Source organism: Balaenoptera physalus (genome assembly GCF_965194825.1).
Source record: "Balaenoptera physalus genome assembly, chromosome: X".
In the NCBI taxonomy this organism is placed as follows: domain Eukaryota; kingdom Metazoa; phylum Chordata; class Mammalia; order Artiodactyla; family Balaenopteridae; genus Balaenoptera; species Balaenoptera physalus.
Window position 1 is genome coordinate 73095581 of NC_138903.1, and position 19098 is coordinate 73114678.

At 33.9% G+C, this 19098-nt stretch overlaps 1 protein-coding gene across 2 annotated transcripts in view; it reads right to left on the bottom strand.

The window, feature by feature from the left end:
* Positions 1 to 19098, bottom strand: part of HDX (highly divergent homeobox) — a 166238-nt gene that overhangs the window by 118935 nt on the left and 28205 nt on the right. For both annotated transcript variants that reach the window (XM_082447400.1, XM_082447401.1), the window contains one exon: positions 14794 to 15912. In XM_082447400.1, coding sequence (XP_082303526.1) covers positions 14794 to 15912 — 1119 coding nt within the window. The remainder of the gene's footprint in view (positions 1 to 14793; positions 15913 to 19098) is intronic.

Here is a 19098-nt window from a genome sequence, read left to right on the forward strand (position 1 = left end):
ATTGACATGTTCACATGATTCTTTTTTTCATTTTATTAATGTGTGGTAACAATATGTTGATTAACACCAACATATTGATGTTAAATACGTTGAATATGTTGAACATAGGATATGTTGAATATAATTGTTTAATATGTTGAACAAGGATATGTTGAAGTATCCTTGCATCCCAGGGATTATTCCCACTTGATCATGGTGAATCATAATTTTAATATACTGCTGAATTCAGTTTTCTATTATTTTATTGATAATTTTTGCATTTATATTCATCTGGGATATTGGCCTGCAGTTTTCTTTTCCAGCAGTATCCTTTTTCTGGTTTTAGTATCAGGACAACACTGGTTTCTTAAAATGAGTTTGGGGATGTTCTCTACTCTCTGATTTTTTTGGAAGAGTTTGAGACAGATTGGAGTTAATGCTTCTTTTAATTTTAGGTAAAATTCACTGGAGAAGCCAAATGGTCCTGGGCCTTTATTCATTGGGAGATTTTTGATTACTGATTCAATCATTTTATTAGTAATTGATCTTTTCAGATTTCTATTTCTTCCTGATTCAGTCTTGGCAAGTTGTATGTTTGTAAGGATTTTTCCATTTCTTCTAGGTTGTGCAATTTTTTGTGTATACTTGTTCATAGTAGCCTCATGATCCTTTGTATTTCTGTGGTGTCAATAGTAATGTTTCCTTTTTCATTTATAATTTTGTTGATTTGGTTCCTCTCTCTTTTATCCTTGTGTAGTCTAGCTAAAGGTTTCTCAAATTTGTTTGACTTTTCAAAGAACTATCTCTTGATTTTTTAAATATTTCTTATTTTTTTCCTGTTCTCTATTTCATTTATTTCTGATCTTATATTGATTATTTTTTTCCATCTACTACATTTTGGCTCAGTTTGTTTTTCTTTTTCTAGTTCCTTGAGGCATAGAATTAGATTGTTTACTTGCAATCTTACTTGCTTCTTAATATGTAGACATTTATTGCTATGAATTTCCCTCTTAGAACTGCTTTTGCTGAATCCCACAAGTGCTAGTATGTTGTGTTTCCATTTTAGTTTGTCTGGAGAAACTTATTTCCCTTTTAATTACTTCTCTGATTCTTTGGTTATCCAGGAGAGTTGTTTAATTTCATTTTGTTCTTAAGTTTTCCAGTTTTCCTCTTGTTATTGATTTCTAGTTTCATGCCATTGTGGTCAGAGAATACTTGGTATGATGTAAATCTTCTTGAATGTGCTAAGACTTGTTTTGTAGCCTAACATATGGTCTATCCTAGAAAATGTTCTATGTTTGCTTGAGAAGAATGTGTACTCTGCTGTTGTTAGAATGTTCTGTATATGTCTGCTAGGTTTATTTGGTATAGTATTGTTCATGTGCACTGTTTCCTTATTGTTTCTCTCTCTGGATGCTATATCCATTGTTGAGAGTGAGGTATAAAGTCCCTAACTATTATTTTATTACTGTTTATTTCTTCTTTAGCTCTGTTAGTTTTTCCTTTATATATTTAGATACTCTAATGTTGGGTTCATACATATTTACAACTGTTCTATCTTCTTGATGGATTGACCCTTTTATCATTATATGACCTCCTTTGTCTCCTTTTACCATTTTCATTTTAAAGTCTATTTTGTTTGATATAAGTATTGCTACCCATGCTTTCTTTTGGTTACCATTTGCTTGAAATGTCTTTTCTCCATCCGTTCTCTGTTAATCTATGTGTGTCTTTAAGCCTAAAGTGAGCCTCTTGTAGGCAGCATATCATTGGATCTTGTTCTTTCATTCATTCAGACATTCCATGTCTTTTAATTGAAGAATTTATTCTGTTTATATTCAAAATAATTATTAATAGGTAAGCACTTACTATTGCCATTTTCAAAGTTGTTTTCTGAATATTTTGTAGATCCATTGTACCTTGTATTTTATCCTGCTGTCTTTTTTGTACTTTTGTCTCTTTTGATATTGTTGTACCTTGTATTTTATCCTGCTGTCTTTTTTGTGTTTTTGTCTCTTTTGTTATCAGCATGCTTTGAATTCTTTATCATGTTCTTTTGTGTAATTACTACAGGATTTACCCTTGTGTTGAACATGAGGCTTACATAAAATATCTTAAATATATAATACCTTATTTTAAACTAATAAACTTAACTTTAATAGAATTTCTTAATTTTACACTTTTAATTCTCTTTCCCTTTACATTTCATATGGTTGTTGTTGTTACAATTTACAAGTTTTTTAATATTGTGTAACTAATAACATTTTATTGCAGTTATGTTTACTTTGGCTATTTTTTTAACTTTTAAACTAGTTGTAAGTAAATTATGCACTGCTATTATCATATTGCAGGCTATAACTATGACTATTTATTTAATATTGCCAGTGAGATTTATGCTACCTTTCTATGTATGTTTTTAATTAGTGTCTTTTTACTTCCACTCAAAGAACTCTAGCATTTCTTGTAAGGCAGGTGTGGTGGTAATGAACTCCACTGGCTTTCATTTGTTCTGGAAAGTCTTTATCCCTCCTTTGTTTCAGATGGACATCTTTGCTGGTATAGAATTCTTGGTTGACTTATTTTATTTCAATATTTTGAATATGCCATCCCAGTCTCTCCAGGCCTGAACAGTTTTTGTTGAAAAATCCACCAATAGTTGTATGAGTATTCTTTTTTATGTAACTACTCTCTATTTTTTGTGCTCTAAAATTCTATCTTTGCCTTTGACTTTCGTGAATTGAATCATAATGTCTCTTACCATGGTCCTATTCAGGTTCAACCTGTTTGAGATTCTTTGGGCCTCATGCCTCTGGTTGTCCTTTCCTCTCCTCAGGTTAGGGAAATTTTGAACCATTATTGCTATGAATATATTTTCTGTCCCTTTCTCTTTCCCTTATCCTTCTGGAATTCTCATGATGTGAGTATTTCGCTTTTCATCATGTCCCATAATTCTCATCAGCTTTCTTCACTCTTTTTTTATTCTTTTTTTCTTTTTGCTCCTCTGGGTAATTTCCATTGTCCATCCTCCAGGTCATTGAATGTTTCTTCTTCATCTTCAAATCTATTTTTTTAACCTCTACTGAATTTTTCAGTTCAGTTATTTTATTTTTCAACTCTAGGATTTGTTTGTTTGTTTCTTTGTTGATGGTTGTTATTTCCTCATTGAACTTGTTTTGTTTATACATTGTTTCCCTTATTTCATTAAGTTGTTTCTCTGTGGTTTTGTGTAGTACACTAAACTTCCTTAAGATGATCACTGAATTATTTCTGACAGTTCATAGGTCTTTATTTCTTTAGGGTCAGTTATTGGAGCTATATTATTTTCCTTTGGTGATGTCACATTTACCTAATTTTTTAGTGATCCTTGATTCTTTAAGATGGTATCTGTGCATTTGAGTAAGTGGTTTCCTCTCTCAGACTTTAAAGTTTCTCTTTGGCAGAGATAGTTCTTCACCCATCAACTCAGGTTGGATTTCTGGGCATGCCTGCTGGTAATGTCCTTGGGCAAGTGGGACTTTTATCAGGGTCTATTTTTGGGCAAGGTCACTGTCCGAGAGCTCTGAGGACAGAGATAGGAGTGTGTGCTGCTGGTTCAGAATAGTTGGATAGAACCGCTGGCTTGGTTTCCTGCCTATGTGAGGCTATATAGAGTGCTATGCAGTTGCTTGGACTCTTTGTTCAGGTTAACTAAGTGTTTAGGACTGGGATTTATATTCCAGTGTAAGCATGGCTATGAATTTGATTCCCTGCCTTGTCAGGGCAGTAGAAAAGGCCCCGTGATTTGCATATCACCTTGTTTAAGGACCAAAATCAGGCAAGACTATGTTCTGATTTCTGTGGCCATACAAGGCTCCAGACTTTCTTCTGCAGATGGAGAAAGCCATGGCTGTGCTCTCTATTTATGTTCCACTGTAAGCAGGCTGTTGGATGGGCTATATACCTTCTCATGTGCACTGGGTTAGGTTCCCTCTTCAGTTGGACTGAAGGTTATATTCAGAAATGGGTGGGGCTGTGAATTATTTTCCCTGCCTAGGCTAAGCAAAAGAATCATCTCCAAGGTCAGAAAGCCTCTTGGTTTGTTGTCTTAACCAAAGCCAACCCATACCCCAAGTTCCCTTACTGAACAGGACCACTGATGTTGTTCTGCCAACTATTGGCTCTATCTGCCCACCTCTTAGCTCAAGTGTTGCTGAGCCTCACAGCTTCCAAGAGTTGTCACCAGCCCTTCTGGTCAGATGGGGCCAGAAGGCACTCTCCACAGCAGGTGGGTCAGCAAAACTCCTCTTTGAGAATCCAAATCAGGCAGATCTTTACCCCACCATGTTCCATGGTCAGAATGCAGCCCCAACTTGGTTCCACAGATGAGCAGAGCTGCTGGGTGGGATTACTATTTGGTCCTTCATATGAGCAAAGCTGCTGGTTGGGATTACTATATAGCAAATATACTATCATATTTGCAAATATGAATGCAGTCTTCCAAGATCTGTGTGTTGGTTTTTGCAAGCCCCTCCCCCCATCACAGTCAGATTCCCAGTGGTCGAGCCTCACAGATTCCCCTGATAACGTCCATGTTGCAGAGTAGGTGCTACTGCAAAGTGCTGAACAATGCTGGGGTGGGCTGGTTGTCCCCCTATTTTCTCTCTTCCCACTGGAGGAACCAAAGGCTCAGCTGAGACCTGTCCACATGGTGCTATGCAGGCCTGGGTGAGAGACAATGCAGTCAATATGCTTATGTGCAGCATAAGCATAATATGTGCAGCAGGATGCTTCATTCTTATCCCCATGTCCAAGGATTCTCTCAGTAGTGTCTTATTCTTGAGTTGCTAGCTGTTGTTAGTTGTCAGTTCTTGTTAGCTGTTTTTGTTGTGAGGGGAAGTGAAGTCAGGAACAATCTATGTTGCCATATGGGTGACATCAGAATCCTCATGATAAAAGCTTTTAGCAAATTAGATATAGACGGAACACGCTTAAACATAAAGAGGCCATATATGAAAAGCCCATAGCTAACATTATACTCAATGGTGAAAGGTTGAAAGCCTTACTTTTCAGATCAGGAATAAGACAAGGGTGTTGACTCTCATCACTCTTATTCAAGCTAGTACTGGAAGTCCTAGCCAGAGTAATAGGGCAAGAAAAAGAAATAAAAGACATCACAAGTGGAAAGGAAGAAATAAAATTGGCTCTATTTTCACATGACAAAATTTTATGTATAGAAAATCCTAGAGTCCACCAAAAAACTGTTTGAGCTAATCCATGAATTCAGTAAAGTAGACTGAGACAACATTAACATATAAAAATCAGTAACATTTCTATACACTAACAATTGAATTATCTGAAAAAGAAAATAATCCCACTTACGATAGCATCAAAACAATAAAATACTTCAGAATATATTAAACCAAGGAGGTGAAAGATGTCTACTCTGAAAACTACAGGACATTAATGAAAGAAATAGAAGACACAAATAAGCGAGACAGTATCCTGTGTTCATGGATTGGAAAAATTAATATTGTTAAAATGTCAGTACTACCTAAAGCCATCTATAGATTCAATGCAATCCCTATCAAGATTCCAATGGCATTTTTTATAGAAGTAGAAAATAATCCCAAAATTCATGTGGAACCACAAAAGACTCCAAATAGCCAAAACAATTCAGAGAAAAAGCAAGGCAGGAGGTATCACACTCCCTGATTTCAAGCTATATTAAAAAGCTACAGTAATCACTATGGAAAACAAGATGGAGGATCCTCAAAAAATTAAAAATAGAACTACCATATGATCTAGCAGTTCCATTTCTGGGTATTTTGCTGAATAAAACAAAAACATTATTTCAAAAATATATATGCACCCCGATGTTCATTGCAGCATTATCCACAATAGCCAAGGTATGGAAGCTACCTAAGTGCCCATCAATAGATGATTGTATAAAGAGAAATCTGATACACACACACACACACACACACACACACACACACACACACACACTGGAATATTACTCAGCCATAAAAAAGCATGAAATCTTGCCATCTGTGACATGGATGGACCTAGAGAACATTATGCTAAGTGAAATAAGTCAGACAGAGAAAGAAAAATATCACATGATTTCACTTATATGTGGAATCTAAAAAACAAAACAAATGAACAAACATAACAAAACAGAAACAGAGCCATAGAGACAGAGAACAAACAGGTGGTTGCTGGGGGGGGTGGGGAATGAGTGAAATAGGTGAGAGTTAAGAGGTACAAACTTCCAGTTGCAAAATAAATGAGTCATGGGGAAGAAATGTTCAGCTTGGGGAATATAGTCAATAATAATGTAATATCTTTGTATGGTGACATGGTAACTAGACTTATCATGGTGATCATTTTGTAATGTATGGAAATATCAACTCACTATGTTTTATACTTGGAACTCACATAGTGTTGTAGGTCAATTATACTTCAACAAACAAATAAACAAGCTCATAGAAAGAGATCAAATTTGTGGTTACCAGAGTCAGGGAAGGGGAGAAGGAGAATTGGATGAAGGTGGTCAAAAAGGTGCCAACTTTCAGTTATAAGGTAAATAAGAACTATGGATATAATGTACAACATGATTAATATAATTAATACTGCTGTATGCTATATATGAAAGTTGTTAAGAGAATAAATCCTGAGTTCTCATCACAAGGAAAAACACTTTGTTCTTTTATTTTTTTAAATCTGTGGCTATATGATATGATGGTAATCATTTCATGATGTATGTAAGTCAAAACATTAAGCTGTACACATTAAAACTTATATGGTGCTGTATGTCAATTGTATCTCAATAAAACTGGAAGGAAAAAAAGCTACAGTAATCAAAACAGTGTGGCACTGGCATAAAAACAGATGCATAGACCAATGGAGCAGAATCAAAAGCTCAGAAATGAACCAATCCATATATGTTCAACTAATATTTAACTATGAAGCCAAGATCACTCAGTGGAGAAAAGACAATCTCTTCAATAAATGGTGCTGGGAAAACTGGATATTCACATGCAAAAGAATGAAACTAGACCACTATCTTACATCACTCACGAAAATTAAGTGAGAATGGATTAAGGACTTAAATATAAGACTAGAAACCATAAGACCCCTAGAAGAAAACAGAAGAATAATCTCCTTAACATGGATCTTGGCAATGATTTTTTGTATATGACACCTAAAGCACAAGCAGCAAAATCAAAAATAGACAAGTGGAACTACATCAGACTAAAAAGCTTCTGCACAGCCAAAGAAATGATTGATAAAATGTAAGGACAATCTATGGAATTAGAAAAAATATTTGCAAACCATGTATCTGGTTAGGGGTTAATATCCAAAATATATAAAAAATTCATGCAACTCAATAGCAAAAAACAAATAATCCAATTTAATAATCCAATTAAAATATCAATAGATATTTTCCAAAGAAGATAAATGAATAGCCAGCAGGTATATGGAATGTGCTCAGCATCACTAATCAAAAGGTAAATGCAAATTAATTTCACAATGAGATATCACTTCATGCTTGTTATAATGCCTATCATCAAAAAGACAAGAGATTAAAAATGCTGTCAAAGATGTGGATAAAAGCGAAAACTTGCACACTGTTGGTGGGATTGTAAATTGGTACTGGCACTAAGCAAAACAGTATTAAGGATCCTCAGTAATTTAAAAATAAAACTACCATATAATCAAGCAATTTCACTTCTGGGAATATATCTAATGGAAATGAAAACACTAACTTGAAAAGATATTTGCACCCTCATATTCATAGCATTATTTACAATAGCCAAGACATGGAAACAACCTAAGTGCCCATCAACAGATTAATGGATAAAGAAGTTGTGAAATATATATAGAATTGAATATTATTCAGCCATAAAAAGAATGAAATCTTGCCATTGGCAGTAACATGAATGGACCTCAAGGGTATTATGCTACATGAAATAAGTCAGACAGAGGAGGACAATTAGTTGTATGATCTCATATGTGGGATCTAAAACAAACGGACAGACAAAATAAATCAGCCTCATAGAAAAGGAGATCTGATTTGCAGTTCCCAGAGGCAGGGAGTGGGGGAGTGGGAATTGGATGAAGGTGATCAAAAGGTACAAAGTTCCACTTATAAGATAAATAAGTACTAAGGATATAATGTACAGTGTCATGACTATAGTTAACACTGCTGCTGTATGGTATATTTGAAAGTTGTTGAGAAAGTAGTTCCTAAGAGTTCTCATCACAAGGAAAGAAAGATTATTTTCTTTTTCTTTTTTAAAAATATACATTAGATAATGGATGTCAACTAAACTTATTGCTTAGTAATAATTTCACAATATATGTAAATGAAATCATTATGCTGAACATTTTAAATTTACATAGTACTGTATGTCAATTATATCTTAGTAAAACTGAAAAAAGATATGCAAAATAGATACCAAAAAAAGAAAATGAAAAGAAAAAAATTAATGTAATACTCCATATTAATATAAAAATAAATGGAAAAATGCACATGAATATACCTCTTTAGATGCAGAAATAGCATTTGACAAAAATCCAACACATTTTCATGATGAAAGCATTCTAAACCAGGAATAAAAGGGGTCTTTTATTCTTTATCATCCTGATAAAGACCATCTTCAAAAACACCACAGGTAACACCATATTTAATTGTGAGACACTGAATTTTTTCCATTTAAGATTAAGAAGAAGAGAAAAATGTCTTACCACTTCTACTTAGCATTGGATTGGAGGTTCTAGCAATTAGTTAAGAAAAAGAAAATGCAGTAAGTTTTTACACAAGTAAAACTATTTGTGCTTGTAGATGGCATGACTTTACATAAATAAAACCCTAAGAAATCCACTAGTGTCTAATATAGCTAATAGATTAGTTCAGTACTTTTTCAGGATACAAGATCAATGTACAAAAATCAATGAACAATCCAACAATTAAATTAAGAAAGAAATTCCATTTAAAATAACGTTAAAAGTTATATACTTATATATAAATTTAACAAGATAAGTGCAAGACAACTGAAAAGTACAACACATTGTTAAAAGAAATTAAAGAAGATCTAATAAGTGGAAAGGCATACCATGTTCATGGATCAGAAGACACAGTATTATTGATATGGCAATACCCCCCAAATTGATCTACAGATCGAATATGATCTCTATCAAAATTCCATCTGTTGTTTTTGCAGAAATTGATAAGCTGATCTTAAAATTCATATGCAAATTTAAGGGACCTAGAATAGTTAAAATAATTTAGATAAAATAGTAGACATTTGGAGGACTCACACTTCACAATTTCAAAACTTACTACAAAGGTACAGTAATACAAACAGTGTTGTATCAGCATAAGAAGAAACATATATATCAATACAATAGAACTGAGAGTCCAGAAATAAACTCTTCCATATGATTAATTGATTTAGAGAAGGATGACAAGACCATTCAATGGGGTAAGTATAATCTTTTAAACAAATGATGATGGGACAGCTGGATATTTATATGCAAAATAATCAAGGTGAACTCCTACCTCATATCATACACAAAAACAAGCTCAAAACAGCTGAAACGCCTACATATAAGAGATACAAGTATAAAATTCTTAGAAGAAAACATATGAGTCAGTCTTTGTTATCTTGGCTTAGATAATAGGTTTTTAGATACAACACCAAAAGCACAAGTAATGACAGAAGAAAATAGATAAATTGGACTTCATCAAAATTTTAAAAATTGTGTTTAAACAATACCCTCAAGAAAGTGAAAAGGAAGCATGTGGAGTGAGAGAAAATATTTGCTAGTTATATATCTGAAAAGGACTAGTATAGAGAATATGAAGATCTAAACACAACTCAAAGAACAATTTACAAAATGGCCAAATTCTCTGAATAGACATTTCTCCAAATAAGATATTTGAATGGCCAATAAGCACATGAAAAGGGAGTTAACATTGTTAGCTGTTAGGGAAATGCAAATCAAGATCTCCCTGAGATATTTCCCACCCATGATACTGGCTATAATCAAATGACTGACATGACAAGTGTTGGTCAGGATGTGGAGAAATTAGAATTCTTTTACATTGATGGTTGGATTGTAAAGTGACACAACCACTTTGGAAAAAATTTTGGCATTTCCTCAAAACTTTAAGCATAGAATTACAATATGAACTAGAAATGCACTCTTAGATATATAACCAAGAGATATGAAAACATATTTCCACACAGAAATTTGTATATGAATGTTCATAGCAGCACTATTCATAATAGACAAAATGTAAACAACTCAAATGTCCATCAACTAATGAATGGATAAACAATTTATGCTATATATACACAATGGAATATCATAGAGCAATGTAAAAGAATGAAGTGCTGATATATACTATAGCATGGACCTTGAAAACATTATGCTAACTGAAAGAAGCCAGTCATAAAAAACCATTATATTGGGGCTTCCCTGGTGGCGCAGTGGTTGAGAGTCTGCCTGCCAATGCAGGGAACACGGGTTTGGGCCCTGGTCTGGGAGGATCCCACATGCCGCGGAGCGGCTGGGCCTGTGAGCCACAATTGCTGAGCCTGCGTGTCTGGAGCCTGTGCTCCGCAGCAGGAGAGGCCGCGGTAGTGAGAGGCCCGCGTACCGCGATGAAGAGTGGCCCCCGCTTGCCACAGCTGGAGAGGGTCCTCGCACGGAAACGAAGACCCAACACAGCCATAAATAAATAAATAAAATAAATAAATAAAGCATGACACAAATTAAGCAATGTGAATACCATCAAGCTTTAAAAAAAAATGAAATAACAAATAACTACTCTTAAAAAAAACCATTATATCGTATTATTCCACTTATACTAATATTCAGAATAGGTAAATCCATAGAGAAAGATTAACGGTTGTCTAGTATTGCGATGGGGGATTTGTTGTGCTAATCAGTATGTAGTTTATTTTTGAAGTAGCAAAATGTTCTAAAATTCGATTGTGGTACTGCTTGAACAGAGTTGTGACTATATTAAAAAATATTTAATTGTACACTTCTGATGTGTGACTGCTGTATTATGTGAATTATATCTTAATAAAGTCATTTAAAAATGATCCATGCTAACTACACCTATTCAACACAGATTACTATTGCTTTTTTAAAGTTGACTATTTACCTGAGAGTTATTTTAGCAAAGTCAATCTTACTGGCCCTCACTTTCCTCAGGTCAAAATACCATTTTTATTGGTTTAGAATGTCATGATGTTTAAAGTTTTTACAACTATTAAATATCCATGTTTATTTAAAAAATGAACTCAAGCACACAAATACTGAATAAATTTGGAGGGTACTACCAAAGTACTTCCACTGGTGGGGGATACATTGTACTTATTTAGTAGCTTTTAAAGAAAGCTCAAAGTGCTCTATGTCTATTAACTTCGAAGTTCTTAAGAAGCTCACAAGAGTTGGGAATGCAGTTAATTTTTAAGTAACAATAATAATTACAACAAAATCCTGAATGTATAGCACTTGTTTTCCAAAATACCCCAATATCTTCACATAGATTATCATCAATTATTAATCTGTAATCAACACAGCACTCAAGATGGACTGACATAGACATAATATGAAAAGTGAAAGGCACTTTGGAGACCAATACAGTTGCAATCTAGCTCCAAAAGAGTGAGGTCAGCCCATAGAGTTTTTGAAATAGAACTGGGCTATAGTACCCTGGTATAGTTACCTCCTGACAGTTTCCTTATCATCACTTCAACTCTTAATATGGTATTGTAAAGTGACTCCAAAACAGAGCCGATTTCAACTCTTTAGCATCCTCATGGATTTCCTCAGTTTGTACTCAGTCACCTATATAGCTTGGAACTAGACTATACTCTAGGAATAGGACCTCGGCTTGAAGATACCTGGTACAACAGAGAGAAGAGGCAGATATCTCTGTTATATTATAGTCCCAGGGTCAGAAACTAAAGAGAATTGCTTGCTTGCTTATAGTTTCATAGCTAGAAAGTTGACAAGATGGTCATAGGTTTTATTTTTCTAAGTCCAGATCTACTAATAATATAGCTTGGTAATAGAGTGTCATCAAAATCTTGGAGGATAACTACCATGGGCTGAAAGTTTGGGTCACAGCTGAATTCATATGTTGAAACCTAATCCCCAATGTAATGGCAATTGGAGGTGGGGCTTTTGGGAGGTGATTAGGTTGTGAGAATGGAGCCCTCATGAATGGGATTAGTGTCCTTACAAAAGAGACCCCAGAGGGCTCCCTTACTACTTCTGACACATGATGACTCAGTGAGAAGATAGCCGTCTATGAATTAGGAAGCAGGCACTCACCAGATACTAAATCGACCAGCACCTTGATCTTGGGCTTCCCAGACTCTAGAACTGTGAGAAATAAATGTCTGTTGGGTTTTAAGTCACCCAGTCTATGATATTTTTGTAATAGAAGCCCAAATGGACTAAAACATTAGTCTTCATGGACTACACTTCCCCAGGCTACCTTGGTTCCCTAAAATCTCTACTAATTAAAATAAGGGTGGGGCATGAAACTAATATAATATTGTGTCAACTATACTTCAATTTAAAAATATATAAATAAAAACAAACAAAAAAGAAAGGTGGGGCAAAGTGATGCCCAAGAGTTCTATGCAAAGACTCTCTACCATACTGTCTCAGGTCAAGTTGGAGGAGGTCTGTTATAGTATAAATAGAAATATATGGGCTTTTAATACATAGATTATGGTGAGGTTGAAAGCTGATCACCAATTTTCTTTCAGCCAGCACTACAGCTATTTCTTCCTCAATCACACTGTGATAACTGTGGGCTATGGAATATTTTACTTGAAATGGAATGTAAAGAAGACCTGGACTAGCAGAGTTTCATTAACTTTCCAACTATGATGTCATAAGTACAAGAAAGTTTATGTGCCAGGGAATGTATAAGGAGGCTTGCACAGATTGTGTCATTTCATGTATAGCATTCCTGTGAAGTATATATTATTAAGTGCATTATACAAATTAGGAAACTGTTACCCAGAGAGGTTATGACACTTGCCTGAGGTCACACAAGTAGAAAGTAGCAGAGCCTAGATTTGAATCCAGGTCTGTCTGGCTCTGAGCCCATGTTCTAAATTATGTCAGATTGTCTTTCTTTAAAGAGATTACTTTTCCAAAAAATATTGCTAAGTTTTATTCCATTTAAAAGGTTCTTTTATATAAAATAAATTTAATTTCTTTAAAAGTTCTGTCAGGAAAAAAGATAAAGACTGTAAAAAGGTCTTTTTTTTAGGCTAAATTATCCTTTAGGGAGCAATCGGTTTATGAAAAATTAAAACTTAAACTTTGCACTCTCAAGCCTCCAAATATTCCAATGAAGTTGAAATTGTTAGGCTGCATGGTAAAGCAGAAAAAAAACCCACATGATATATTTCTGAGTTGTAATCCTGGTTCTGTCATGTATTGGCTGTATGATTCTAGACAAGATATTAAAACATGGATAAAATGCTTATATGACCAGATTGCCATGAAGATTAAATGAGATCAGGTATATAAATTTACTGATGGTGCCTAGTACATGCAAGACCCTCAACAAATCATAACTGTTATTATTATTACAATTATTAGGAACAACACCGCTGAAGGGGTAAAAAGTACAAAAGAGGTGAATGAAAAGGGGCATTGGGGAGGATCTTAAAGGTATGGTTCAATGTTACTTTAAGCATGATTTAAGAAAGAGCAAACACAGAAAAATGAAAAGATCCCTAATAAGAAATGTCTACTAATGATGATGATGGAGTACTCTTCTGTTAGAGATAGGTGCCAGAGGGATACTTCCTATACTCTGTTATTGCTTTTCATTTTGTAGCAGGGAGCTATAAGATAAAAGGAGTCAAGAGAAGTTGGTTCCTTATATTGGTTGATAATAGCCTGGAAGCATTTTAAATACAGATAAAAAATACTGTGGTTGAACAAATTAAAGGGTCTAGCTAGCAGCAAGAAAAAATGGCAAACATTCCTGCTTTGCTATTCAAATTCTCTAAAGCAGACTTTTTCAGAAAGAAGATCTATGGCCTTAAGAGATATTCTGAGGTAGGTTTATACCTCACTGTTGAGATTATTTGAAGCATATCTAAACAACTGAATATGTGAAACAGTAAAGAAATAATGCTTATTTTTTGCACAGGTTTAAAATTGCTTTAATTCTTACTTTGAATGTGTCTCTTCCCTCTAAACATTTTTAAAAAGACAATTTGATTAATGTTGCACTTAATGTTTTAATAAAGCATTTACTTTTAGAAAAAAACAGCTGGCTGAGTTACTGCAGGCTCTGACTTCTCAACCATTGTCACCTAGAGAAATGATTGACTTGCCTGACTATGTACCCGGGGAAAGCACCACTCATCTAGTGACATCTTCCCAAACTGCAAGTAAAAGTCATAACAGGAATAATCTATGTTCAAGAGGGTGAGTCTAGCCAATTCAGTCCTATTTTAGTGATGGGAAATGCCATGCTTCCCATAAGGCTATTATTTCCTGAACAAAATCATTTGAAATGTCAGGAGACAGTTGCCATGTTATAAAAATTATTATATTCCATGAAAAAAAGGACTCACCATTTTTAAACGTGACAAAGAAAGCACAAGATTCTTTAAAGAGTTGACCCCACACCACTATTTAGAAGCAAACAAATCAAAGTACTTCAAAATATGAGTTAAGTGACCCAGATCTCAAGTCTAATTGATTACCAACACAATTTTTTACACCAAACAAACTTTTATAAAACCTTTATAAAATAAACATACACATTACCTGGTAATTGTTTTGGTTTTGTGATAACCTCAATTGGTTTGATGATGCAAAATGTGAAGAAAAATTACTCCGTGATGGATTTGTATTACTGTACATTGTAGTAGATGCTGTATGTAATGAGGTCCGTGGTGTCAAATGGTATTCTCTGTTTTGATACAGTACATTGTCTGACAAGTCTCTAATATTCACCATTTGTGAATTTGGCATATTTCTTCCTGGTCCGGGCAAAACTGTACTTTGGTTCTCAGCTCGAAGGGAACTGCCACTTTCATAAAATCTTGAGTAGCTTGGTATCTGTGCTCCCATCAATGCCAACTCTTCCTCTCTGGCATACTCATCATCAGCATCTCCAGTCTCCATTGCAATGGACAAACAAATTCCTTCTGTTGAACTAGGAGGCTTCTGTGGGGCATTTCCTCCCAGAATTCTTTGGGGGTAATCACTAACTGCCAATGAAAATACTTCACGGATTTCCAAGTTTTGTGTTCTGCAGTAAGGGTCTCTAATAGGTGGCTTTTGCCCGCATACGTTTTGTGATGCTAGACCCGTGTGTTCAGGCTTATATGATCTTTGAATTCTGACTGGTTCAATTTTGCAAGGTTGGTGGCACACAGATGGCTTTTGTGGTACCGTCAACTCAGAGGCTTGCATTGAAGAGCTTCCATAGTGTTTCTTTGTGTGATTGTATACAGAGTTTCCAGCATTTAGCACACTTGTCTGTCTTGACAAAATAATTGTTTTTTCACCTAAGAGCAGAGAGGCATTTTTACAGTGTGCTACTTGTCTTTGAACAGGAATGTGCAACTGAAACTCAGTATCATTTTTACTGGCTGTTTTCTGACTAGGGATTTTATGTGCTTCTGTAATTTGTGTATTTGTATGTTTGGTTGTCCCTTGCCTACTTGATGAACTGGCTGGACTGTATATACCAGTTACAATGACATCATTATTGGGCAATGTCCAAGAAGACTGTTGGCTTGCGGGTGGAGCAATATTAACCACATTTCTGACTGTAACGTCTGGAGCTGCCAAAGGAGTACCAGAAACAGTTCCTGTTGTTGCTGCTCCTGATTCAGAATTCTTACTACTCATTTTTCTTCTCTTATTGCCAACCCACGTCTGGAAGGATAAAAAAATGATATTATGGAAAAGTTCTTAACCAAAAAACAAGAAAAAACAATTTCTATGTGATAAATTATATTCTCATTTGTCATAAAGTCAAGGCCTATACAAATTTAAAAGAAAAAATATACAATAAAAGAAAAAGTAACTAAAGTATAAGGTCAGAGATAATCAGGGACCAACACATAATAAATATCTAGGAACTTTGATAGAAGAATTATATTATTGTTCTTCTTCTCCTCAAAACCCATCCAATTAATATGTAGCAAGAACCCTAAAATGTTTATATCCCTTGACCTAGTATATTCATTTCTGGGAATTTATCCTAAAAGTAATCCTAGATGTATACAAAGTTTATATGCAAAGATGTTCATCATATTTATGTATAATAGTGAAAAATTGGAAACATACTAGAGGTAGGATGTTTAATGACATTGGAAAATGCTCATAGTATTGTTAAAGAAATATACACTAGGAATCTTCAGATTTAACAACTTCTATGAATATATCATAACTTGGTTAATTTAATATTGCTAGATATTTAGATTACTTTTAGAAATATTCACTATTATAAACCATATAGCAATACACTTCATTGTGCATGCATCTTTGTACTATTGGTCCATTAGAATGCCATCTTTAGAAGGAAAATTGCTGGGCTTTTTGATATTTTCAAACTACCCTCCAATGTATAAGAGTTCTGGTTTCCCCACACCCTCAACAACACTTCGCATTATCTTTTTGTAGTCTCTACTAGCCCAGGAGTTAAGAAAAGGTATATAATTGCTGTTTTGATTTGAGCTTCTATGGTTACTATATTACTTTGATAGAGTTGCTTACTGATTACCTCTACTAATTTTTATATTAGGGTATTTGTCATTTTTAATTGATTTATAAGAGCAATTTCCTACTAGAGGTAGCAGCACTTTGTCACAAGTTGCAAATATTTTTCCCAGTTTGTCATTAATTTGTGGTAGTTATTTTCTTCTTTATGTTTTTCTCGATTTACCAAATCTTATACAGTGACTATGTATTACTTTTATAAACCAAAAATTAATAAAAATAATACCAGTGGTAGGCATTTAGAATTTGATTATAAAATATGTACTTTTATATAAGTAATTTATTATAATAATCTTAGTATTATTACACTGAATCATGATTCTTCTTAAAATATACAATAAGAAATATTATGTTCCATAAAATGATTAGTAAACTTTATAATTATTTCAAAATACATACCATATTATAAACTACCAAAACACATTAATCTATTAAGAATTTCAAAAAATAAATAAGTGAAAACATTAAATGAACTAGCCTTGCACAAACACGGTGCAGAGTGTATTTGGTTAATTTTGTGTGATGTGATTTTGAAAACCACATAAATTATCCAATTTCCAATGTATATTTATATTATATACAACATTAAATGTTGTAATACTATAAATAAAAGCTAACATGTATTGAATCCCCATTATGTGTTTTCATATATATTAGCTCCTTTGCTAGGTATTATTTTCTAATTGTATAAATGAAGAAACTGAGATTCAGAAATATTAACTAGCTTGTGGAAAGATATCCTGTCAGCTACTGGCAGAGCAAGGAATCAAAATCAATTTAACTTGACCTCAAAGAACATTCTCCTTCCACTATGGTGAGAAACTCCTGAAATGGAGTTGGCCATTTCTGTTGGCCATTTTACTTTTATAATTAGTACTTATCTAATAAAATGTTCCAGAAACTGAGATGCTCCATTTTGCTTCACATGAGGCTGTGGGAATTTAAAACTCACTCTTATTTAGCTTTACTAAACAGCAGAGGTGAAAATTATAAGCAGAGAGACAAATGAATATAAATGTCACAAGAGAAGGAGGCAGGGGAGAAAAACTAAAAGGTTCTAAAGTATATACTCGAGAGAAATATTTAAAAAGAAATGTTATGTGGCTGCTTCCCACTAGCTGGATATATGTATATGTGTAGCTGATTCACTTTGTTATAAAGCAGAAGCTAACACACCAATGTAAAGCAATTATACTCCAATAAAGATGTTTAAAAAAAAAAGAGGAATGTTTGGGGATATATATAATTTCAATTTATGGTTCAAAAAGGTGAATATTACAGATATTCAAAATAAGTCACTGTGTTATGGCTTTTCAAATAACAATATGCAAAGGAAGCATGATGCATTTGTTTGTAATTTCAACATTTTAAAACTTTCAATGGGAAGGCATAGTGAATTGGTAAAATTTAAACTCAAGATCTACTACATCTGGAGGGCAACTCTGGGCAAGATTTCTAAGAAAAGAAACGACCTACCATGTTCGCATCACAATACCTACCTTAACACAGGAATTTTAAGTGATCTTAGTGCACTGCAAATTTATGGCTTACTTTCATAGTTTTATAGTTCATATATATAGTTACTTACATAGTTTACTAGATATCTATATCATGTACTCAAAAAAAAGTAAAATGCAATAGAATATCACATGAATATGAAACTCAGCTATCTAACAACTTCACTTGTGCAGAATGCAGCCAATATAGATGTCACAAGTCCCATGTACTTTACTGAAAAGACAACACTTGATCTTAAAACACACTTTATCTTATTTTACACATAATTTTACCAAACCTGGTATCTTAATCTACAGTAAATTAGAAATAACAAAACAGGAGGGGGCTTTGGTAATAGTGATTGCTGTTGAAAGCACCTTGATAGCACCAAAACTAAGAATGTTCATTAAATATTACTCACTAAAAAGGAGAAGAAAGGAAAAATAAAAGAGAATTGTTGTGAGAAATCATTAAATGGTCTGGGGTTCTTCAGTAAAGGAGAAAGTCACTCCATATACCTTACCATGTTGTAAGCATTATTATTTTATAGCACAGTACAATAATTGATTTCCATAGTAAAACTCTGAGTCAAAAAGTAAAGGTTCAGTTATTTTCAATAGTCTCTATTGAAGTAAAGTAGGAAAGTATATAGTTAAGAAATATTTTTTATTAAAATGTTGAAAATAAAGAAAATTCATTACATAAGGGATACCAGTAACTGAATTAAATTTTACTAAAAGTCATTCAGTTACAGAATCCAAAATTTACCAATGCCTATAGGATATAAATTTCTCATTCCAAGTGTTTCATTGGTGAGAGAGAAAAAATGGGTCAATCAAATTG